The sequence below is a fragment of the Perognathus longimembris genome, chromosome 9, assembly GCF_023159225.1.
Source record: "Perognathus longimembris pacificus isolate PPM17 chromosome 9, ASM2315922v1, whole genome shotgun sequence".
Taxonomy (NCBI): Eukaryota; Metazoa; Chordata; class Mammalia; order Rodentia; family Heteromyidae; genus Perognathus; species Perognathus longimembris.
Genome location: NC_063169.1, coordinates 60,248,993 through 60,266,344, shown reverse-complemented (window position 1 = coordinate 60,266,344; position 17,352 = coordinate 60,248,993). Strand labels below are relative to the sequence as shown.

At 39.7% G+C, this 17,352-nt stretch overlaps 1 protein-coding gene and 1 pseudogene across 3 annotated transcripts in view; both read right to left on the bottom strand.

The window, feature by feature from the left end:
* Positions 1 to 17,352, bottom strand: part of Grm1 (glutamate metabotropic receptor 1) — a 292,553-nt gene that overhangs the window by 52,089 nt on the left and 223,112 nt on the right. For both annotated transcript variants that reach the window (XM_048354248.1, XM_048354249.1), the window contains exons 4-5: positions 7,531 to 7,777; positions 2,192 to 2,360 (exon numbers count right to left, since the gene is read on the bottom strand). In XM_048354248.1, coding sequence (XP_048210205.1) covers positions 2,192 to 2,360; positions 7,531 to 7,777 — 416 coding nt within the window. The remainder of the gene's footprint in view (positions 1 to 2,191; positions 2,361 to 7,530; positions 7,778 to 17,352) is intronic.
* Positions 13,516 to 14,434, bottom strand: LOC125357377 (annotated as a pseudogene). Its single transcript, XR_007212136.1, has one exon. The product of XR_007212136.1 is annotated as a 40S ribosomal protein S2-like (transcript).

Genomic DNA, 17,352 nt, shown 5'->3' with positions numbered 1-17,352 from the left:
TTCAAAAGGAGGCCTGAATCAAGCACGTAACATTCCTTAGCTCAGAGACACCCACAAGCCCAGGACGTCTGTTTTCAGATGTATTAGTTATTCTCGCCATCCAGAAAAGATGATGCAACTAGAATCCATTGGTCTTCTATCACGACATATATATGGCAAATTGTCTAGAAGCAGCTTGGGGCTCCTGGATTTCAGACGACATACTCCTACATACCACCAGATGGCCTCATGTGAAAAAATTCCATCTGGATAGGAGGAAATGCATGTTTGGGGAGTAGCAAGACAAATGCTTCAAACATACTAATTTGGCTAGAGCAGCTCTTATGACTGAAATCCTGCTTCATAAATTGCAAATGTCTCTAGAACTTCCCTTTCACTAGTCATGAAAAAGAATTCCTTAGCCAAATCTTTCCATGATCCATGGAATTCATCCTTTTTCTGTTAATATGACAAAAATATTGGAAGCCAGGCAACTTATAAAGAAAGGCTTACTTAGATCACAAGTTGGTTGCCGGAAAGCCCCAAGCCTTGGGAGCCCTGTGCATTTGGTTATGACTGAAGGTCTCCATGGTTACATCATAACATAGAAGGAAAATGGAAGGAGATAAGCTGCAGGCAGAAAAGCTCAGTGCACAGGATGCCTGCACACTACATAAAAATCAACTGTGGATAAATGTAACTTCATGATACTGATCTTAATCCCCATGAAGGTGATGCTCCCAATAACCTATCTACTTCCCCCCATGCCCTATCTCTTCAAGGACTCTGAGGATCAAACTTCCAATGTATAAACCCTTTTGGAGACACACTCAAGCCATCCTCAAATCACAGTGTCCACAAAATCAAGGATGAGCCAGCCCATGGTAGAAAGCCTTCTCAATTTTCAAGTTATGGCCATTTGTCTCAGGCATTTTTTTTTTAATTTCTTCAGAATAGCTGGAGTCACTGAGGGCAGCTCCACCGTGACATTGGCGCTCAGCTGCTGAAAAATGATAACAGGTTCCGCGTCCCCCGTCATCTCCAGTGAGTAGAGCCTCCCTTCCCCACGTTATGTAGACTCAGCCTTGGGGGAGGGTCTTAGGTGTCTTAGGGCATCTTCCCCTGCACGGGACAGGCTGCAGCTTCCAGACCGACATTGAATGGCATGGCAGCTTGGAGGCATCGCGAAGGGGCCAGAACCTTCCACGATCTACTCCAGCTCCAGCTGTGCTGGGTGACATTTATGTGACGGGCTGTCTGCTCCCCGAGATGAATCACCGAAAATTAGAGATGAGAAAGACCTACGAGTGCATCTAATCCACGCCCCTGCCAGTCCCCGGGCCCTCCCCTGGGCTGCATTTCCTTCTGCATCACCCAGTCCGATTTTAAATAGCACGAGACACAGCTAGAGCGGTTCCCATGGCTTCTTCATCACTGAGAATTCTCGGGTCACATCAGCACATGACTAACATTTGGTGTCTATTGACTCGAGTTTTCTAAAGCTATGGTTACTCACTTGCCACCCCCCTACCCCAAACCCTGGGATATAAGTAGAAACTGAGAACTCCCTTGGTTAGGAAAAGAAAAAAAAATTAGAGAAATCAAAGGACTTGTAAAACAAAAGAGAGAGAACTCTCAGCTCTGTTACCTGCCTCTTCATCATTGCTTAGCTTTTACCTTAAAAATAGTTAGAATATGACTAAGTGCAACCACTACTGGTTTGGGTTTCTTCTGTTTCAAAAATTTTAATTTTAAAATACTTTACTGACGAAGATTTTAGCCAATCAAGCTGTAAAATGTGACGATTTCATATATGGATGCAGTGCGTAAGGACGATCACAATTTAATTCACACATCCACCTCCACTCATGTTGTGTGTTAGATTTCCACTATTTTCTTTAGTAACAGCTGAAACAAGAACTAAGGAGCATTAATTGGTTGGGATTTCTACCTCTGTTTCAGTTTTTTAAATTCAATTATTTATCTTTGGGATGCCTACATGAAAGTTCCCAGCCCATCATTGGAATTAAAAAATATCTCAATATTCCAAGTTTTCCTACTCCATCTCCCTATCTTTCTGTATCTATTAAAGTCAACATGCCACACCTATTTTATGAAATCTTGTTAAAGAAGTGTAGCTGTGGCTCTCTCTACTAGTTCACAGTAGAAGACCTCCTTTATAAATAATATGCAAGGAAACGCTGGTGCTCACCTTGATCTGGCCCTTTAAGCAAGGCTCACTACACACAGAACGCACCATTCCACTCTTGTTCATCTGTATTTTGTAATCATCAATGTTCAACACCCCTTCGTGCCAGGTTCCCACATGTACATAGTCATAGCGGTTAGCTTCAGTGTACTGAAGATTCATGATGTCATACCTAAAGGGAACAACAAGGGAGTCTTTCTTACATGATATGGACATTATGAACAAAAAAAAATCTATAAACATACATTAGCCAAGAGAAGAGGGGTAAGTATTAGGATCATTACATATCCCAATACCGGGTATTGTCAAAATTTTCATTTATTTCCAATGTTTCCCCTGATTTTCCAATCTATATCTGAATAGCATCCATATTTTCTAAAGAATGTATTGCTCTCATTGTTTTCTTTCTGCTTATCTTTCAAAGCGGTATGCTTAGATAACATCTCTTTAAAAATCATTATTCATTAAATTATTCCCTGAATTCATGACAATATTAAATCTAAGTTTGACTGCTCTCATTTCGGATTTCCTTTTTACATTCAATTCATTGTAGTGGGTTGAAAGGGAAGAGGATTTGCCAGTTCTGGAACTTTATATAAGTGCTAATAGAGCAAGCAATCTGAGAAAGACACCTGTAATTAGGAAGGAAGGAGGTCGAGAATTTTATGGCCCACATATTGACATTTAAATTTATCTTTCCTCAGTAGGACAAACATTTTTTTAAACCAAATAAAGGGTACAAGTCATCTCAATAATTTCTCATGTCTAAATGTTCCACAGTAGCAGAGTCTACGTTTGGAACTCTTCCCTATAATAATGATAATACGTATATTTTTAAAAATAATCTTCACTGCAGACAATGTGTACTCTGGGGGCTAAACCTTTTCTTCTATAGGGTAGGTAGAGGGAGATATTTTTAATCGAAACGGGAGGACTTGATGTCAGACTGTGTGAGACAGTCTCTTCTCACACTGTGACAGTGGATTATACTAATGAGGAATGTCACTAAACTCTTTAAGGTTAGTGAGATTCTTGTGAAGCTTTATGGATATAGGAATGTGAAGAATTAACTTATAATGGGGGCTGAGAAGTTAGCTCAGTGGCAAAGTGATTGCTTTGCAAGTACAATGTCTTGGTTGTGATCCCCAGTACCAAAAACAAGAGCAAAAACATTAATTTATAGGGGAAACAAAATCATAGATCTTGTGGCTTGAATGTTTCCATCTTCTCAAATTTTCAATGTTGAGATTCTACCCACCCACCTCCCAACTCCCATCCTTGAGTGGTGGTACTTGGAGATGGAGACTTTGCGAAGTGGTAAGGTCATGAGAGTAAGGCCCTTTGGGAATGGGATTAGTGCCCTTTACAAAGGCAGCCTGAAAAACTCTCTTGTCCCTTCCACCACATACCGGCAGATGTAGAAAGTACCATTTATGAATCAGAAAGTGAGTTCTCACCAGACATCAAATCTGCTGGTTCCTTGATCTTAGACTTCCTTATGTTTTGATCTGTGAACCTCAAATTCCCACTGCTTGTAAGCCACAGTTTATAATGTTTTGTTCATCAACCCAAGTGGGCTATGGCAATACAACAAAATCATTTTTATTTGTATTTGTATTTCCATGAATATACTAAAATATTTTCATTATTTCCACTGCTATAGGAAAACTGGAGAAGATACCTAGGTTGGTATAGTCATTCATCTCTCAGTCATTAAAAATTCTCTGATATTTTGTACATCTTTTTGCCATGTCACTGTTCACTTCAAGCTAACCATTACCAGTCAGGTGGTTCCAGGCCCAAACTTTGTTTGTGCCCAGTGCCCAGTGCTCCTTTACTGGCTGTGCAGTGGGATTCTTTATGTCAGGGCTGTGCAATAGGTTTCTTGTCTGTTCACCCTGTTGGGCTATGACAGGAGTCATGGCAATTGGTTCTGTGTGTTTGACCCAAGTAAATAGAAAGAAATGAACCAGCACACATTGCTCATCTTCAACTATCATCCTTCCCTTCTTTCCCCATGCTCCTGATTAATCCATCCTCTAACTCTTTCTAAGCCGGATTCAGGTTCATAATCTAGCTCAGTGCAGCACCCTGAGAAGCTACTACCAATTAGCCTAAGTTGGCTTTTGCAATCTATTGGCTGTATCTGGCCTAGTTCTTTGTCTAGACGAGTATCTGTTTATTGGCTTTTCTGCCTGTTCTCAATGCACAAATGCATCCTGTCACCCGCAGTGTAACTCCAGGCTTCTCAATATCCAGATTTGAGCACTGTCTACAAATAGCTGTCTCCTAGAAGAATAAAGGACTTGGGAAAATAAGGGAAGTTTTTCCTTACACAATGAGCAAAAGATACCAAGAGGCAAAAGATAGAATAATGCACCTGGAGCTCATTCTTCTTCTTTTTTTTTTTTTTTTTTTTTTTGCTCTTCTGGCTTTTGGCTAATAGAGAGTTATTATCTTCCTTGTTCCTGAGTCCTACCAGAATCCTTCAGAGGAGCACCGTAGTGTCCAAATGTGTACTAACAGTGAGTGGATGGTTCGCACACATCTTGTGACAGGTGATACCAGTCTTTGGCTATAAAACCTGTTGCAAATGTGCAGTGAGAGGGGCTTTCTTCATTCATTTTTGTGACTCTCCATCTTTTATTCCACATCGCACTAGGCCACTTTCTTACATGCTTCAATGAAGGCTGTGCTATGATGCTAGCTGGGGAATATCCTTCGTAAAACTCAGTTTCTTGAGACTTTTATCTTCACTTCCTCATCTGTTGCTCTTTAATAAAGGAAATCAGTTCACACTTTAGAAGCTTTCAGAAAATGAAAATTTTCACAATATTTTGGTATGAAAACACATTTTTAAAGTCCAAAGTTCTGTTACAAAACAGAAATTCAAAAAGGAAAATATTGACTTACTCAAAACAAAATGAAAACCTCCCTAAACTTTTCCTGTTAAAGAATGAACATTGCTCTTCTTGTTGACCCCACCGTTCCTACCTGACACATTGCCCTGTGTTTGAGAATATCCACAATAATTACAGAAGGCACAAGATCATAAATAACATGATGCTAAGTGAAATGAACTCTAAGATATGGAAACAAAAGGTTTTCCTTTCTTGTTGCTGTTTTTAAGTACTGTGTGAAGATATTACTTTTTTCTTTTGTTTTTTTTTCCCTATAGTTTATTCTCCCTTTTGCCACTATATTTGATTTTGGCACCCTATGTATTGTACATACATTTATCTGAATTAGGAAAGGGAAGGGGAACAACAGAATGGTGAGACAAAGAACAAAGGGAGAACCAATGTAACAGCAACACTCACAAGACAAGAAGTTGGAAATGAACTTTACAACTTCAGAGGGTGGGGATGGAAAGTGGAAGAAAAATGAGGTAGGGGGTTACAGTGTTTGACAAGAAACTTACTCACTAACTTATTTATGGAACTGTAACCCCTCTGAACATCACCTTGACAATAAAATTAAATTTAAAAGAATAACAGTAGCTAGAAGCAGGGAAAGTGGTTGGAACAGAGCTGAACAGATGAAACTGGCCAATCTTAAGGAAACAGCATCCCTGAAAAGAGCTAGGGGCAAGATCACAATTTGAATATGCAATTTGTAGTGATGCAAAGATATAAACTCAGATTGTACATACACATGCATATCTTGAATAAGTTACCAGTAGAAGACAGTGGAAATGTATATTTATGGAGTATAAAATATTATCTGGCCCTATGCTAGTTGTATCATGTATGTTTTCTTGAGAATAAAGGAGAAAGATTTATGATGAAAATCTCACCTGGAATTCAGGGAGACTCAGGATTATGAAAGTGGGTTTAGGGTTGTAAATGGTCCCTGTTCTGAATCTGAGATGCATTTCTTCCTTCTGGTATCATATCCTAAGATGTGCAGTGCCTTTAAGCTTCTACACGCTCAAGGTTATCCATTCCATTCACATTCCAATCAAAAACATGGTCCCACCTTACTGGCAGCTCCGAAGGAAGCTATAAGTTAATTGTATTCATTGTTGACAAGGGCATATTGTTCATCCTTCCTAGAGCTGCTGGATTATAACAGAGAGACTCATTTAGCTTCTACAGGAGATTCTCTACATGCAGAATTTGAAGTTTACACAAAAAGAGAAGTTGTACAGGGAATTCTTGAGAGCCATACAATCCCTTAAAGTGCAGTATTTCTACCAAAGTATTAAGAAAGTTGCCAGCAATTTTGGCTAATTTTAGGATTAGCTTAAAAACAGCATGGGGTAGCAAACAATTGTAAGCCACAGAGTCAGACTGCATTGCCTTCAGGACTTGCTTTCTATGTGATTTCAACTCAGTTTTCAACTTAATTTCTCTGCACTCAGTTTTCTTATATGTAAACATAAAGATGGATTACAACTTAAGTAGTGAGAATTAGATGATTTGTTCATTTTAACATACCATATGATTTCCCAGAAAGTTGTAAATCTATAGAATCAGACTTAAGGGCAAAGCCCCTGAGCTTATAGCCCTAAGTCCAACTGAGGACTTCTTCTCATGCTCCATGTTTCAATTTTCCTACCATTTTGATTACCTCTTTTCTGGGAAAATCGGTATGAATGAACACAAGGACACTTGACACTAAGCTCATCCCCCACCTACCTCTGAGCTGATTGATGATATAAATAAGCATGGTAGAACAGAGTGTATGTAAAAGGACTTTAGGAGGAGAATTTTACATTTGTACATTTAGATTTAATTTCCTTTTCTTCCTGATTTGACTTATACTTTGGAAGTCATTAGATACTGAATTCAATAAAGGGACAAACGGTCTTTCTTTTTTCCAGTTGACAGCTTAGCAAAAAAACAGACAAGCTTGAGAAAAGAGAGTACACGCATAGGGGCTTTCTTCTCCTGGTAGTAGTCAAGTGCAGTATGTATTTCATGACCGTAATAGAATTGTAAGCAATCAGAAATATTCTGGCTGGTGTAGGTAGGGTCTGGGAAAGTCTTGCTAGTTATATTACCTCTTTAGTTTCTTGCATGGAGATTTTAGGCACTCCAAAGGAAAGGGCCAGTTTGTAGCTAGGAGATGAGAGTGAATGAAGGTAGTTACCTGTAGGATGCTGTGTTTTCAGGATTTACCAAGAGGACTTTCTGAAAAGTTTTAGAATGTTTTAAAAAGTTGTACGATCTTAATAATTTCCATAGCCCTGTCTTAGCTATCTAGTTGGATCTCTTTTTGACACCCCAAAACTATGTGTGTGGGGGGGGGAGTGAAACCCCAGTTGCCAACTGTCTGATCTGGGAGGATCTCATGTCTCTGTGTGTTGGTTGGTTTGTTTACAGAAAAGAGAGCTTTACCTTCCTGGAGCATCCCCCTTCTCATCAAACCACACTTCCTCTCCAGACACGCCGACGAATGAGGATTTGATGAGGAAATCCAGGAGTTTGCTGCCGTCGATAGGCTTCATAGCATCACAGAGGCCAACGTGGCCCGGGCAGAGGGCGTGGTGCATGTTCTGTAGACCATGTGCCATGGCATAGATGGCGTTAATGACAAACCCCATCTTACTGTCCTGCACGTAGTTTTCTTCTAAGCTTTCATTGCCTGAAACAAAAAGAACAGATCACTACCACTCTCGCAGTCATGAGGAATAGGTCTGCAGGTTTAATTCTCACGAGCTTCAGGGTTGTTGATGGGAAAGGAAAAGGACACTAAGTAGAAGCCAAGTCCACTCGTGCAAGGTTTGTACCTGACACCAGCTGGGGCATATGCTATGTGAAAATAGAGTTGTTGCATTTCATTTCCTCTAGTCAATAATGGTTGTGAGATATAGGACACACTTCATAGAGGTGAAAATAAAGAATTTTCTCATGGCATGAGGACATTCTTCAGGAGCAATTGGAATAACTCTTATTCTCTTGTGGTACATCATTGTAATTAGTGGGGAAGGATTTTTATTTCCTTTCCTCCAGAACAGTCTATATTCATGAAATTTCAGTTTGTGATACTTCCTTTTGGTGAGTTCTCAATTTGTTAACACCTTTAATGCCATAAAAACACAGAGATGGAAACAAGATAAAGAAAATATCAATCTCTTCTCATATACATGGCTGGAAATGCAAAAAATATTTTAAATCAGATTTGCTCAATATTAAGAGTGTATTCAGTAAACTATTTCTTGATAGAAGAGTTAAACAACACTTTTATTTTATTCTTATCTATTGCCTGTGAATTCCAAAAGCCTAGTGGGCACTTCTATCAGTCCACAGATGAACAGAAAATTTCCTAGCTCTCTCATAGGAACAATATTGCATTTGATTTAAGCATCATGTTTGAAGGCTAAATTTCAGGACTCAGATATAGATCTGATATGTTTGATAAAACACAGGAACAACTTTGGAAATTAAAATAGATTTAGATGAAGCACTAGCATAATTTAGTGACTTTGTACTTAGCTTCATCAACTTTGTGCTCTGTGGTAGGCTTGCCTTTCTCCACTTGGATGATGCTGTGATGTGCATTCAAAAAAACTAGAAGCCAGGAAAGTTGGCAAATTCATCCACTTCTGAGATTAAGAGAAAGAGGATCCTTAAGCTCCATGCCAGCTGCCCTCTTTCTCCAGCCTATATAATTCACTGGGAAGTGATGTGTGTGGGCTGAGACTAGCAAAGGGATTTTAAGAAGTTGGAGATCATGGCGTCTTTAGAAGGGATAGTAAAGAATTTGGGCTTTGATGTTGAGCTTGGGATGAAAATAGAAATTTCTAAACAGTTTTATTGAAAGGATGATCTATTTAGATGGAGTTGAAAATGTGAAGTTACATGTACAGCCACCCTGACAGTTAGACTCAAAATGACTCTAGCTGAGTCAAAAGAGTTAGATACAGAGCCAAATCTGTCTGCCATTGTTGCTATACATCATGATTCAAACTGTAATTTACTGAACTAGTATTTTCCAGGCTGGAAGGAAGTTCTACGAGAGTCAATGAGATATAATAAACAAGACAAAAATGAGAAAAAGTATTTAGTAATCAAATCAAATAGAATAAGCATAGAAACTTGCATAAGACAGAAAACAAAGCTCCAGAGCCTCCATGCCAAAATTGCAATGTCATTAACACAGGCTAACTTTATGTCTGTCAGGCAGAATCCCTGGCTCTTAATGTTTGTTTCCTTTGCCAACATTTCCACACTTAGTAGGATAATTAAAACAGGTAAATTAGTGCCATCTGTCTCCTAAGTTTGAAGCAAGCACAGTATGTGGCTCTTTAAGTGCCCAGATACTGAAGATAGATATTAAATATAGTATAATCAGAGATAGTTCCAAGGAGTGGAGAAGGGGGACATGGATGAGGGAGAAGGAGACATGAGGAAGGTAGAAGAAGAGGAAGAAAGTCAGATGGTAGTAGATGGGGCATTCTGCTGTGTGCCTTTCACTTAAAAGCTTTCTAGTCAATACCAAAACCATCCACTGAAGTCGTAGCATCTACAGTCAATACTAGGATCAAGAAAAAGTAGCTCATAATGTTCACTAACAAATGGAAAATTCTTTGTTGGAGATAAGCCTTAAGACCAATAGTTTTCTTTTCTTGTTATGGTAGCTATTATTTAAGATATTAACAAGTGAAATGTGAAGGCTAATGTTCTAGTACAAGTGTCTTTGCACTTTGGACCCTAACTGAATCACTTTTCAGAGTAAAAGCGATTTCTAATAATAAGTATTCTAGAACACAGAAGTGAACAAAGCCAACTAATCCCTGTCTCTTGAGCCATATACCCTTGATTATTTATTTACAGATGTTATTATGGGCAATTCTCATGCACAGACAGACATTAGCAAATGTATGTACATAAATGCATATATGTAAACAATCAGCAGAAGGTTTTTTTAATCTATTTTATCTAAGTTAATATTTACTTTTTTTTTTTTGCCAATCCTGGAGCACGGACTCAGGGCCTGAGCACTATCTCTGGCTTCCTTTTTGCTCAAGGCTAGCACTCTACCACTTGAGCCCCAGCACTAATTCTGGCCTTTTCTGTTTATGATGTACTGAGGAATCGAACCCAGGGCTTCATGCATGTGTGAGGCAAGCACTCTACTACTAAGCCACATTCCCAGCCTTACTTAATTTTAATAATAAATATCTTTGATAATAGTAACAACTACCATTTTTGAGTATTAGCTACATATAACACTGAATGAATGAGATCACAGGCTCACCTGCCAGATAGACTTTAATCTCACTATTTACCAGCTTAGGAGACTATGTCATAAGTAGGATCCAGAATGCCCTCTTGATGTTTTTCTTTCTGCTCTATTCAGTGTCTGCCTGGTGTAGGTATAGGAATCTACAGAAAAGGTACTTTCCTGAAGGCAGTAGTCAGGGCATCTTGCTGTGCACTGGTGTCTTTGCCAAGCCTGGTTTTGTGCCTCTCTCTGGGATCATTCCAGATCTTCACAACTACCTTACTAAATGGGAGTACTGGAACCCGATCTATCAACAGAAAACCATGATGAAGAAGACTCAGTATTTGTCTTTCAGGGAGCCAAGATCCAAGGCACAGGTTGACAAGGTAATTGCTCACAGTCTTCCAAAATAAGTGCAAATAGCTTGAGTGTTTGTGTCAGTCTTTAGTTTCATTTCCCTCTCCATGGCTCTGCACATATAAAGGCATCAACCCCTAGCAGAACCCTCTCTTCAGCTGCTACCCCAGTCTCAGCCATGCTGGCTCATGTTAATGAACTGCCACTTGGGAATGTAGACAAACTATATATTGTAGGTTTCCTTGTCCTCAAAACAACCTTTATTTTTATGGCCAGTGAATAAAGAACTGAAAACTAATAGCATTGTCACTTGGACAAAAGGTGAAAACATTTCAATTCCTGGGTTGAGTGACTTTTCATAATACTAGTTTCAAGAGTTATTAGTGAGAAAGGGATTTCATGATTCATTTTCTGTGGTGCATTTACTATTATAGACCAGTAGGGTATCATTAAATCGGTACCTTTCTTAATATACTAAATGGAATCAAATAATTGTGATTGACTGTGTTTATTTACCTTCAGGAGAATACCTGCCTGACTGCTTCACAGTGGATTGTGAAAACAACTACCTCAAATCTAAACAGTAATCTTGTTTTTGTTACAAAAGCACAACAAGGGCTACAAATTGCTCCCTGAGGGAAGCAGGGCACAGAGTTTGCACGGAGGTAGGCAAGGCAGTGACTCTTCTATGACAGGATCCGCACAGTGGCTGGGAGAAAGATCAGCAAATCCATTCTATGCCATTCATGGCTGTTCAGCAGGATGGTGTAGCAGAAGGAACTGTGGTCTAACCATCAAGTATCTGGGATCCAGATACAATTCTGCTTTGTCTGTCAATGGTCTATTTCCAACAATCCATGGAACTTGGACAAGGATCTTGACCTCTTTGGGACTCATTATTAATAATACAAATGGACCAGATTATCTTTAGGAAGAACTCTTTTTCCAATGTTCTATATGTTCCTCCTCCAATTTCAATTGCTTGATAGTTGGCACAAGCATTCACATGCATTTTCTGTTTCAATCCACATGAGATCATATAGGTTCAGTTCTTCTGCTTCCATAATACTAGCACAGAGAACTACTAACAGAGAACTCAAGTTATCATTGGGACAAGTTTTTCTTTCTTTTCCCTTCATGCTTCTTCCTCAAGGGACTCCCTTTGGCCACTTGTCTTGTAACAGCTGCTTAAAAACCATTTTGGGCTGAGAAACACTGATCCTTTACTTGGGCTCATCTCAAAGGAGGATGAAAAATAGGCATCCATGCCTCTATTTTGTATCTCAGTCCTTTACCCAGAGCCATTATCTCTTATAGTCACTTGGCAGCCATCTTCAAATCCAGGAAGAAGATAGGAGATGAGGCCATCTGACAAGGAATCACTCTGAGCAATGGTGAGATAATTGTTAGACCCTCCTTCTGACGCTCCCCTCTTGCTACATGACCACCTCTGGACACTGAATTGGACTGTTTTAGCTGCATAATCCCAATCACTACCCCTAATTCATTGTCTATTTAAATCTGTAGCTCATGTATGTACTCTAGATGATGGCTGAAGATGGGCTGAAGTGCTGTTTTTCCATGGCATCCAGGTCATATAATAAATCTCCTTACTCTGCTTGCCCTTCAACATGCCCCTTTGTTCATTGGTATATGGGGACAAGTCACCAGACCTGACTTATGGAACTCTTGGAGCTTAGGTCTGGGATCTGAAAAAAATAAAAACAAAAAGAAAACACCTCTGGTTTTATTCTTACCTGATGAGAAAAGACATAAGGTGGGTTAGTGGTGAACTGAAAGAAACTGAACATGCTCAGCGCAACTGTCATTTTTGTTTGGAGCCAGGTGCTCAGCACAGATTCTTACCCGTGACAAAAGTGAGCTATATTTGTCCCACTGTACCAGTGAGGAGATGGGCTTGTCTATTCAGTTCTGCGATCAAGCGTTTCAATGTCATTTGTGGACATATACCTAACCCATATCCCCAGCCAAATTGAATTTTGTCACTTACTGTTTTTAATTTAAAAACTTCTCGGGCTGGGAATATGGCCTAGTGGCAAGAGTGCTTGCCTCCTACACATGAAGCTCTCGGTTCGATTCCCCAGCACCACATATATGGAAAATGGCCAGAAGGGGCGCTGTGGCTCAGGTGGCAGAGTGCTAGTCTTGAGCAAAAAAAAGCCAGGGACAGTGCTCAGGCCCTGAGTCCAAGGCCCAGGACTGGCCAAAAAAAACAAAAAAACACAACTTCTCATTGAGGTATAACTCACTTATAGAACAGTGCCCATTTTGCTACTGAGTCAATAAAATTACACACACACACAAACGACTTCTACCAAGGCAGTAATAATATCAAGAGCTTCCAGAAAATCTTCACTAATAATAAAGAACCCCTTAATTTATACTGGTAATAGTTTTAGCTTTTGGGGTACAGACACCAAGTATTTGATGTGTGTGTGTGCGCACACACACGCACACGCACACACATGCTACTTTGTTTGGTGTGTTGTGAATTTTAAAAAATGGTTTTTTTTGCCAGCATAGAACAATAATATTGATATTTGCATGCCAGTCTTATAGCCTAAAAGTTAGCATAATTAATCAACTAGATTTTGTTTTATTAAGAGGCAAGTTCTCACCATAGAGGTTACGCTAACCTTCATATCACAAATCTCCTGATTCTGCCTCCTAAATGCTGAGACTATAGGTATATACCACCATGCCCAAATTCACTCATAATTCTAACTATTCATGCAGGTGCTTTGGATGTTCTGTGTACATTAATAATCAATCTGGCATTTTTTTTTCAGGCTTGATTCACTTTATTGTTCTTGTATAAAAATCCTATGTTGTAGCCACAGCTGGAGCCTGGGTCCTCTGCACGGAGACTCTGGTGTGGGTTTTCACAAGATGGTCAGTGAATTCCTGATAAGGAGATTTGGTGAACACGGTCTCTTTCCACAGATCAGGGGTCAGGTACCTGTAGGTCTTGGAGATGGCATCAAAAGTGGCCTTGGCAAAGTTGCCCAAAGTAGCAGTACAGCCCCTGGCTGAGGTGTAGCAGCCATCAATACCAGCCATCATCAACCCCTTCTTGGGGGCAGGAGCTGAAACAATCCCAGTGCCTCTGGGGGCGGGGATGAGGCGCACCAGCACAGATCCCCAGCGGCCTGTCACCTTGCACAGGACGGTGTCGGGCTTGCCAATCTTGTTCCCCCAGTAGCCTCTCCGCACAGGGACAATGGAGAGCTTCGCCAGGATGATGGCTCTTCGATGGCAGCGGCAACCTCCTTGGAGCCCTTGACACCCAAACCCACATGGCCATTGTAGTCGCCAATGGCTACAAATGCCTTGAACCTGGTGCGTTGGCAGCTCCAGTTGTGATCTTCAACACCTTGTCCTTGAGGGACGCCCCCAGGAAAAAGTCAATCATCTCAGACTCCTTGATGGGCAGGGAGAAAAGATAGACTCCCTCCAAAGACCTGCTCCTCATGTCCTTAACCAGGCGGCCTAGTTTGGTGACAGGGATCCATTCCTTGTCTTCGGCCTTGCCTCCACGAGCCCTGCGGCCACGACCCCGGCCTCTACCACGGCTGCGACCTCGACCCCGAAGGCCGCTAACGAAGCCTCCTCGGAAGCCGCCACGGCCTCCCAAGCCTGGGCCCCCACGGCCTCCCGGCCCTCCCGCTGCACCGGCGTCATCCGCCATTTGGTGTTTTCCCCAGAAGAAGAAGCTCAATCTGGCATTTAATTTACAGAGTTCTTTCCCCCCCCCCCCCCCCGTCCCTTCTCTACTTATTTGGGTGTAAAATTGGGAAGGAAGTACATTGACTACTCCAATAAAATCCCAGTGGTTCTAAGTTGGAGCTGCTATAGCTATCAAGGACAGGAGCAATAATTAGTTATAGCTCTCTGCATCAAACTTGCCAAACTTGTGAAGCCCCATTACAAACAACATCTGAGCTTTGTTAGCAAAAAAAAACAAAAACAAAAACAAAAAATACCCCCCCAAAACAAAAAACTTAATACTCTGCATTTTATATAATATTGTCTCAGTTTGAATGTTCAGAGTTAAAAAAATAGAGACTAGATTGAAACTTTCTCATTTTCTTCATACAACTCTGCCACTATGGCTGTAGGTTCAATGAACTCCAACTTAAAAAAATAAAGCACAAGTATTATTCTGAGTCACCATAAAACAAGAAAGAATTCTGGAAAGCATCACTAAGCATAATTGTCCCCAGAGAATATATTTCTTTGATCTGTTGGTATTTATAGCTGTCTCTGCTGTCTCATTTATCTGACAGCATTATATATTTGATACATAGTTTTATAGAATGTCATGAAGATTAAAATAGAAGAGACTGTAATTATTTTATATTGTTAACATGCCAAGTTAAGAAAATGAGATTTGTATTCTTTTAAATTGCTCAAGTAGTAAGATTTTTTGAGGGAAGATTAATCAGATCATTTTTTTTTCATAATAACGTCCAAGGACAATGCCCTTAATTTTGCATGAAGGACCAAGCTACTAAATTCTCTTTATACTTTTCCAGGGGAATTTGTGAGATTCAGAACAGTGTAGGCTCAATCATATTCAGCTATAGCATCTGTACATTTTTTGTTTCAGTCTATCATTCCATTTTCCTCTTTCCCTACAGGATTCTCTGGGCTCACATCACAGAAAAACATGAGCCTTCCTTTATTTTCTATTCAGTTTATTAAAATGTAAATGAACTTCTGTGTAGGATGAAAGAGAAGAAAAGGATCATTTAATCAAGCCTATGTTATTATCACTGTGATTATTAGTTGAATTTCTATTGCTCAATCCCACCTGGTTTTAACATATGTGAACAATGCAGGCATTTCTTAAGTACAGCATCACCATCTATTGTTAAGAGAAAAACTCCCCCTGTTATGTTACACAAAAGCAGTAGGCTCCTGCAAATAGATGATGATATATAGGAAGCCACAGTTTCTTGACAATACAATTGCATTTAGTTAATTCATATTTCCAGAAATTATGATGCATGCAAAACAAATAGAGACAATCTGGTGTGTTTAAGTGCCCTGAGGATGGGTTGGTAACAATCATTTGATCCATAGGAATCTGTGTTTCTCTAAAGAGAGAAAACAAGGGCAGCCTGCTGTGGGCCTTTGCTTTTATTACTGGTCTGGCAAAAAACTGCATCATGCAGTTATAAACCACTCTCCCTGGAGTAACTAATCTTTGCCAGTCTGTGGTAAGCACTTGGCAGGTAATTGTTAGAGATGGAGTACATTACAGAGAGCTGGCAGCTTAAGCTGAGTGTGAAAGAAAGTTTGTTAAAATTCATCAGGAACCAGCTCCCTAATCAACAACCTGCTGGGTCAGAATCGGCTTCAAGCCTACTCAGCCTTGGTTTTTTACTCTCATGCTAAGAGGCAGATCTATGCAAGTTCCTGCCATCTCTATTTTTTTTATGGGCGATAGGAAGGAAGTGTTCTTCTTAGCTATATAAGGAGTTCGTGGTTTATTGATATGATGGTTCTCTGAGCTCTCATCAATGCTCTGTTCTTTTTGCGTCTCTCTGGTTTCATGCTTCAGGGACATAGGCTGAGCTAATAACAGTGGCTTTTACAGATATGCTGTGTGTGAACTGGTAAAAATTCTGCTTGTCTTTCATCTAGTTTATTTAGGGTCTAACATAATTCATAACTAGAAGAGAGCTATGTTTGTTATAAAGATGCAATCATAAATTTTAAAATATTACTACCATTGTAAAACTACTTCTACGATTGACTTTTGACAAAATACCATATAGTATTTATAACTTCACAAAATGTTATACATGAAAAATATTACTTGGGAATAGAATTACTGGTTTCATATCCCATGGCCTTTATCCTGGAGTTAATATGCTTTACAGATGAAGCTTAAGTATGGACACATTTTGGTGTTTAAATAGAGGTCATATGGTTTATTTATTTATTTATAGTATTCCCTAGGAATAATATATTGTAGCTTGACTATGCACATAAGACGCCTTGTCCTAGTTAACTATTAGTTGATATTTTGCATTCAGCTTGTCCATGGATTTATCAGCCCGGTAGACTATAACATCCTCTGTCTCTATGTCACAATTATAGCCATTTTATGAGTGCCATGTTACCATTTACATGGAAACTCTCAACAGAAGCTTTTTACTGAGTCAAACTTGAACAACCTAAGAGTGTCATAGAAGTCCATGGCTAGTAAGTCTTTACTCAATCTCTCCCAGAAATTACAAGTAGCTTCTAAGGTGAATGTAGCTAAGAGCAAGGAACACGGCAGAATTTATAAAAGAAACATGTAGGGCCTAGACTTCATGCTGATTGGTTTGAGTATGTCAGCCACTCAGTTCAGACTGAAGATGAATTTTACAGAGACAAAAAAGCTAATAATAACTCTAGAATGAGAAGAGTCACCTTGAGGGGGACACAGGGCTTATTCAAATACATTACACTTATACTCGGAAGTAGCACATAGGTACTCTAGTAGGTCAAGTTGCTTCTTAGTGGGTTTGTGATGATCAATTCTGAAAGAGTCTCACTTGTGTACAACAAAGTTAAGTAAATCAATAAATGAAGGGAAAATAATAGAAGTTTATCACTGT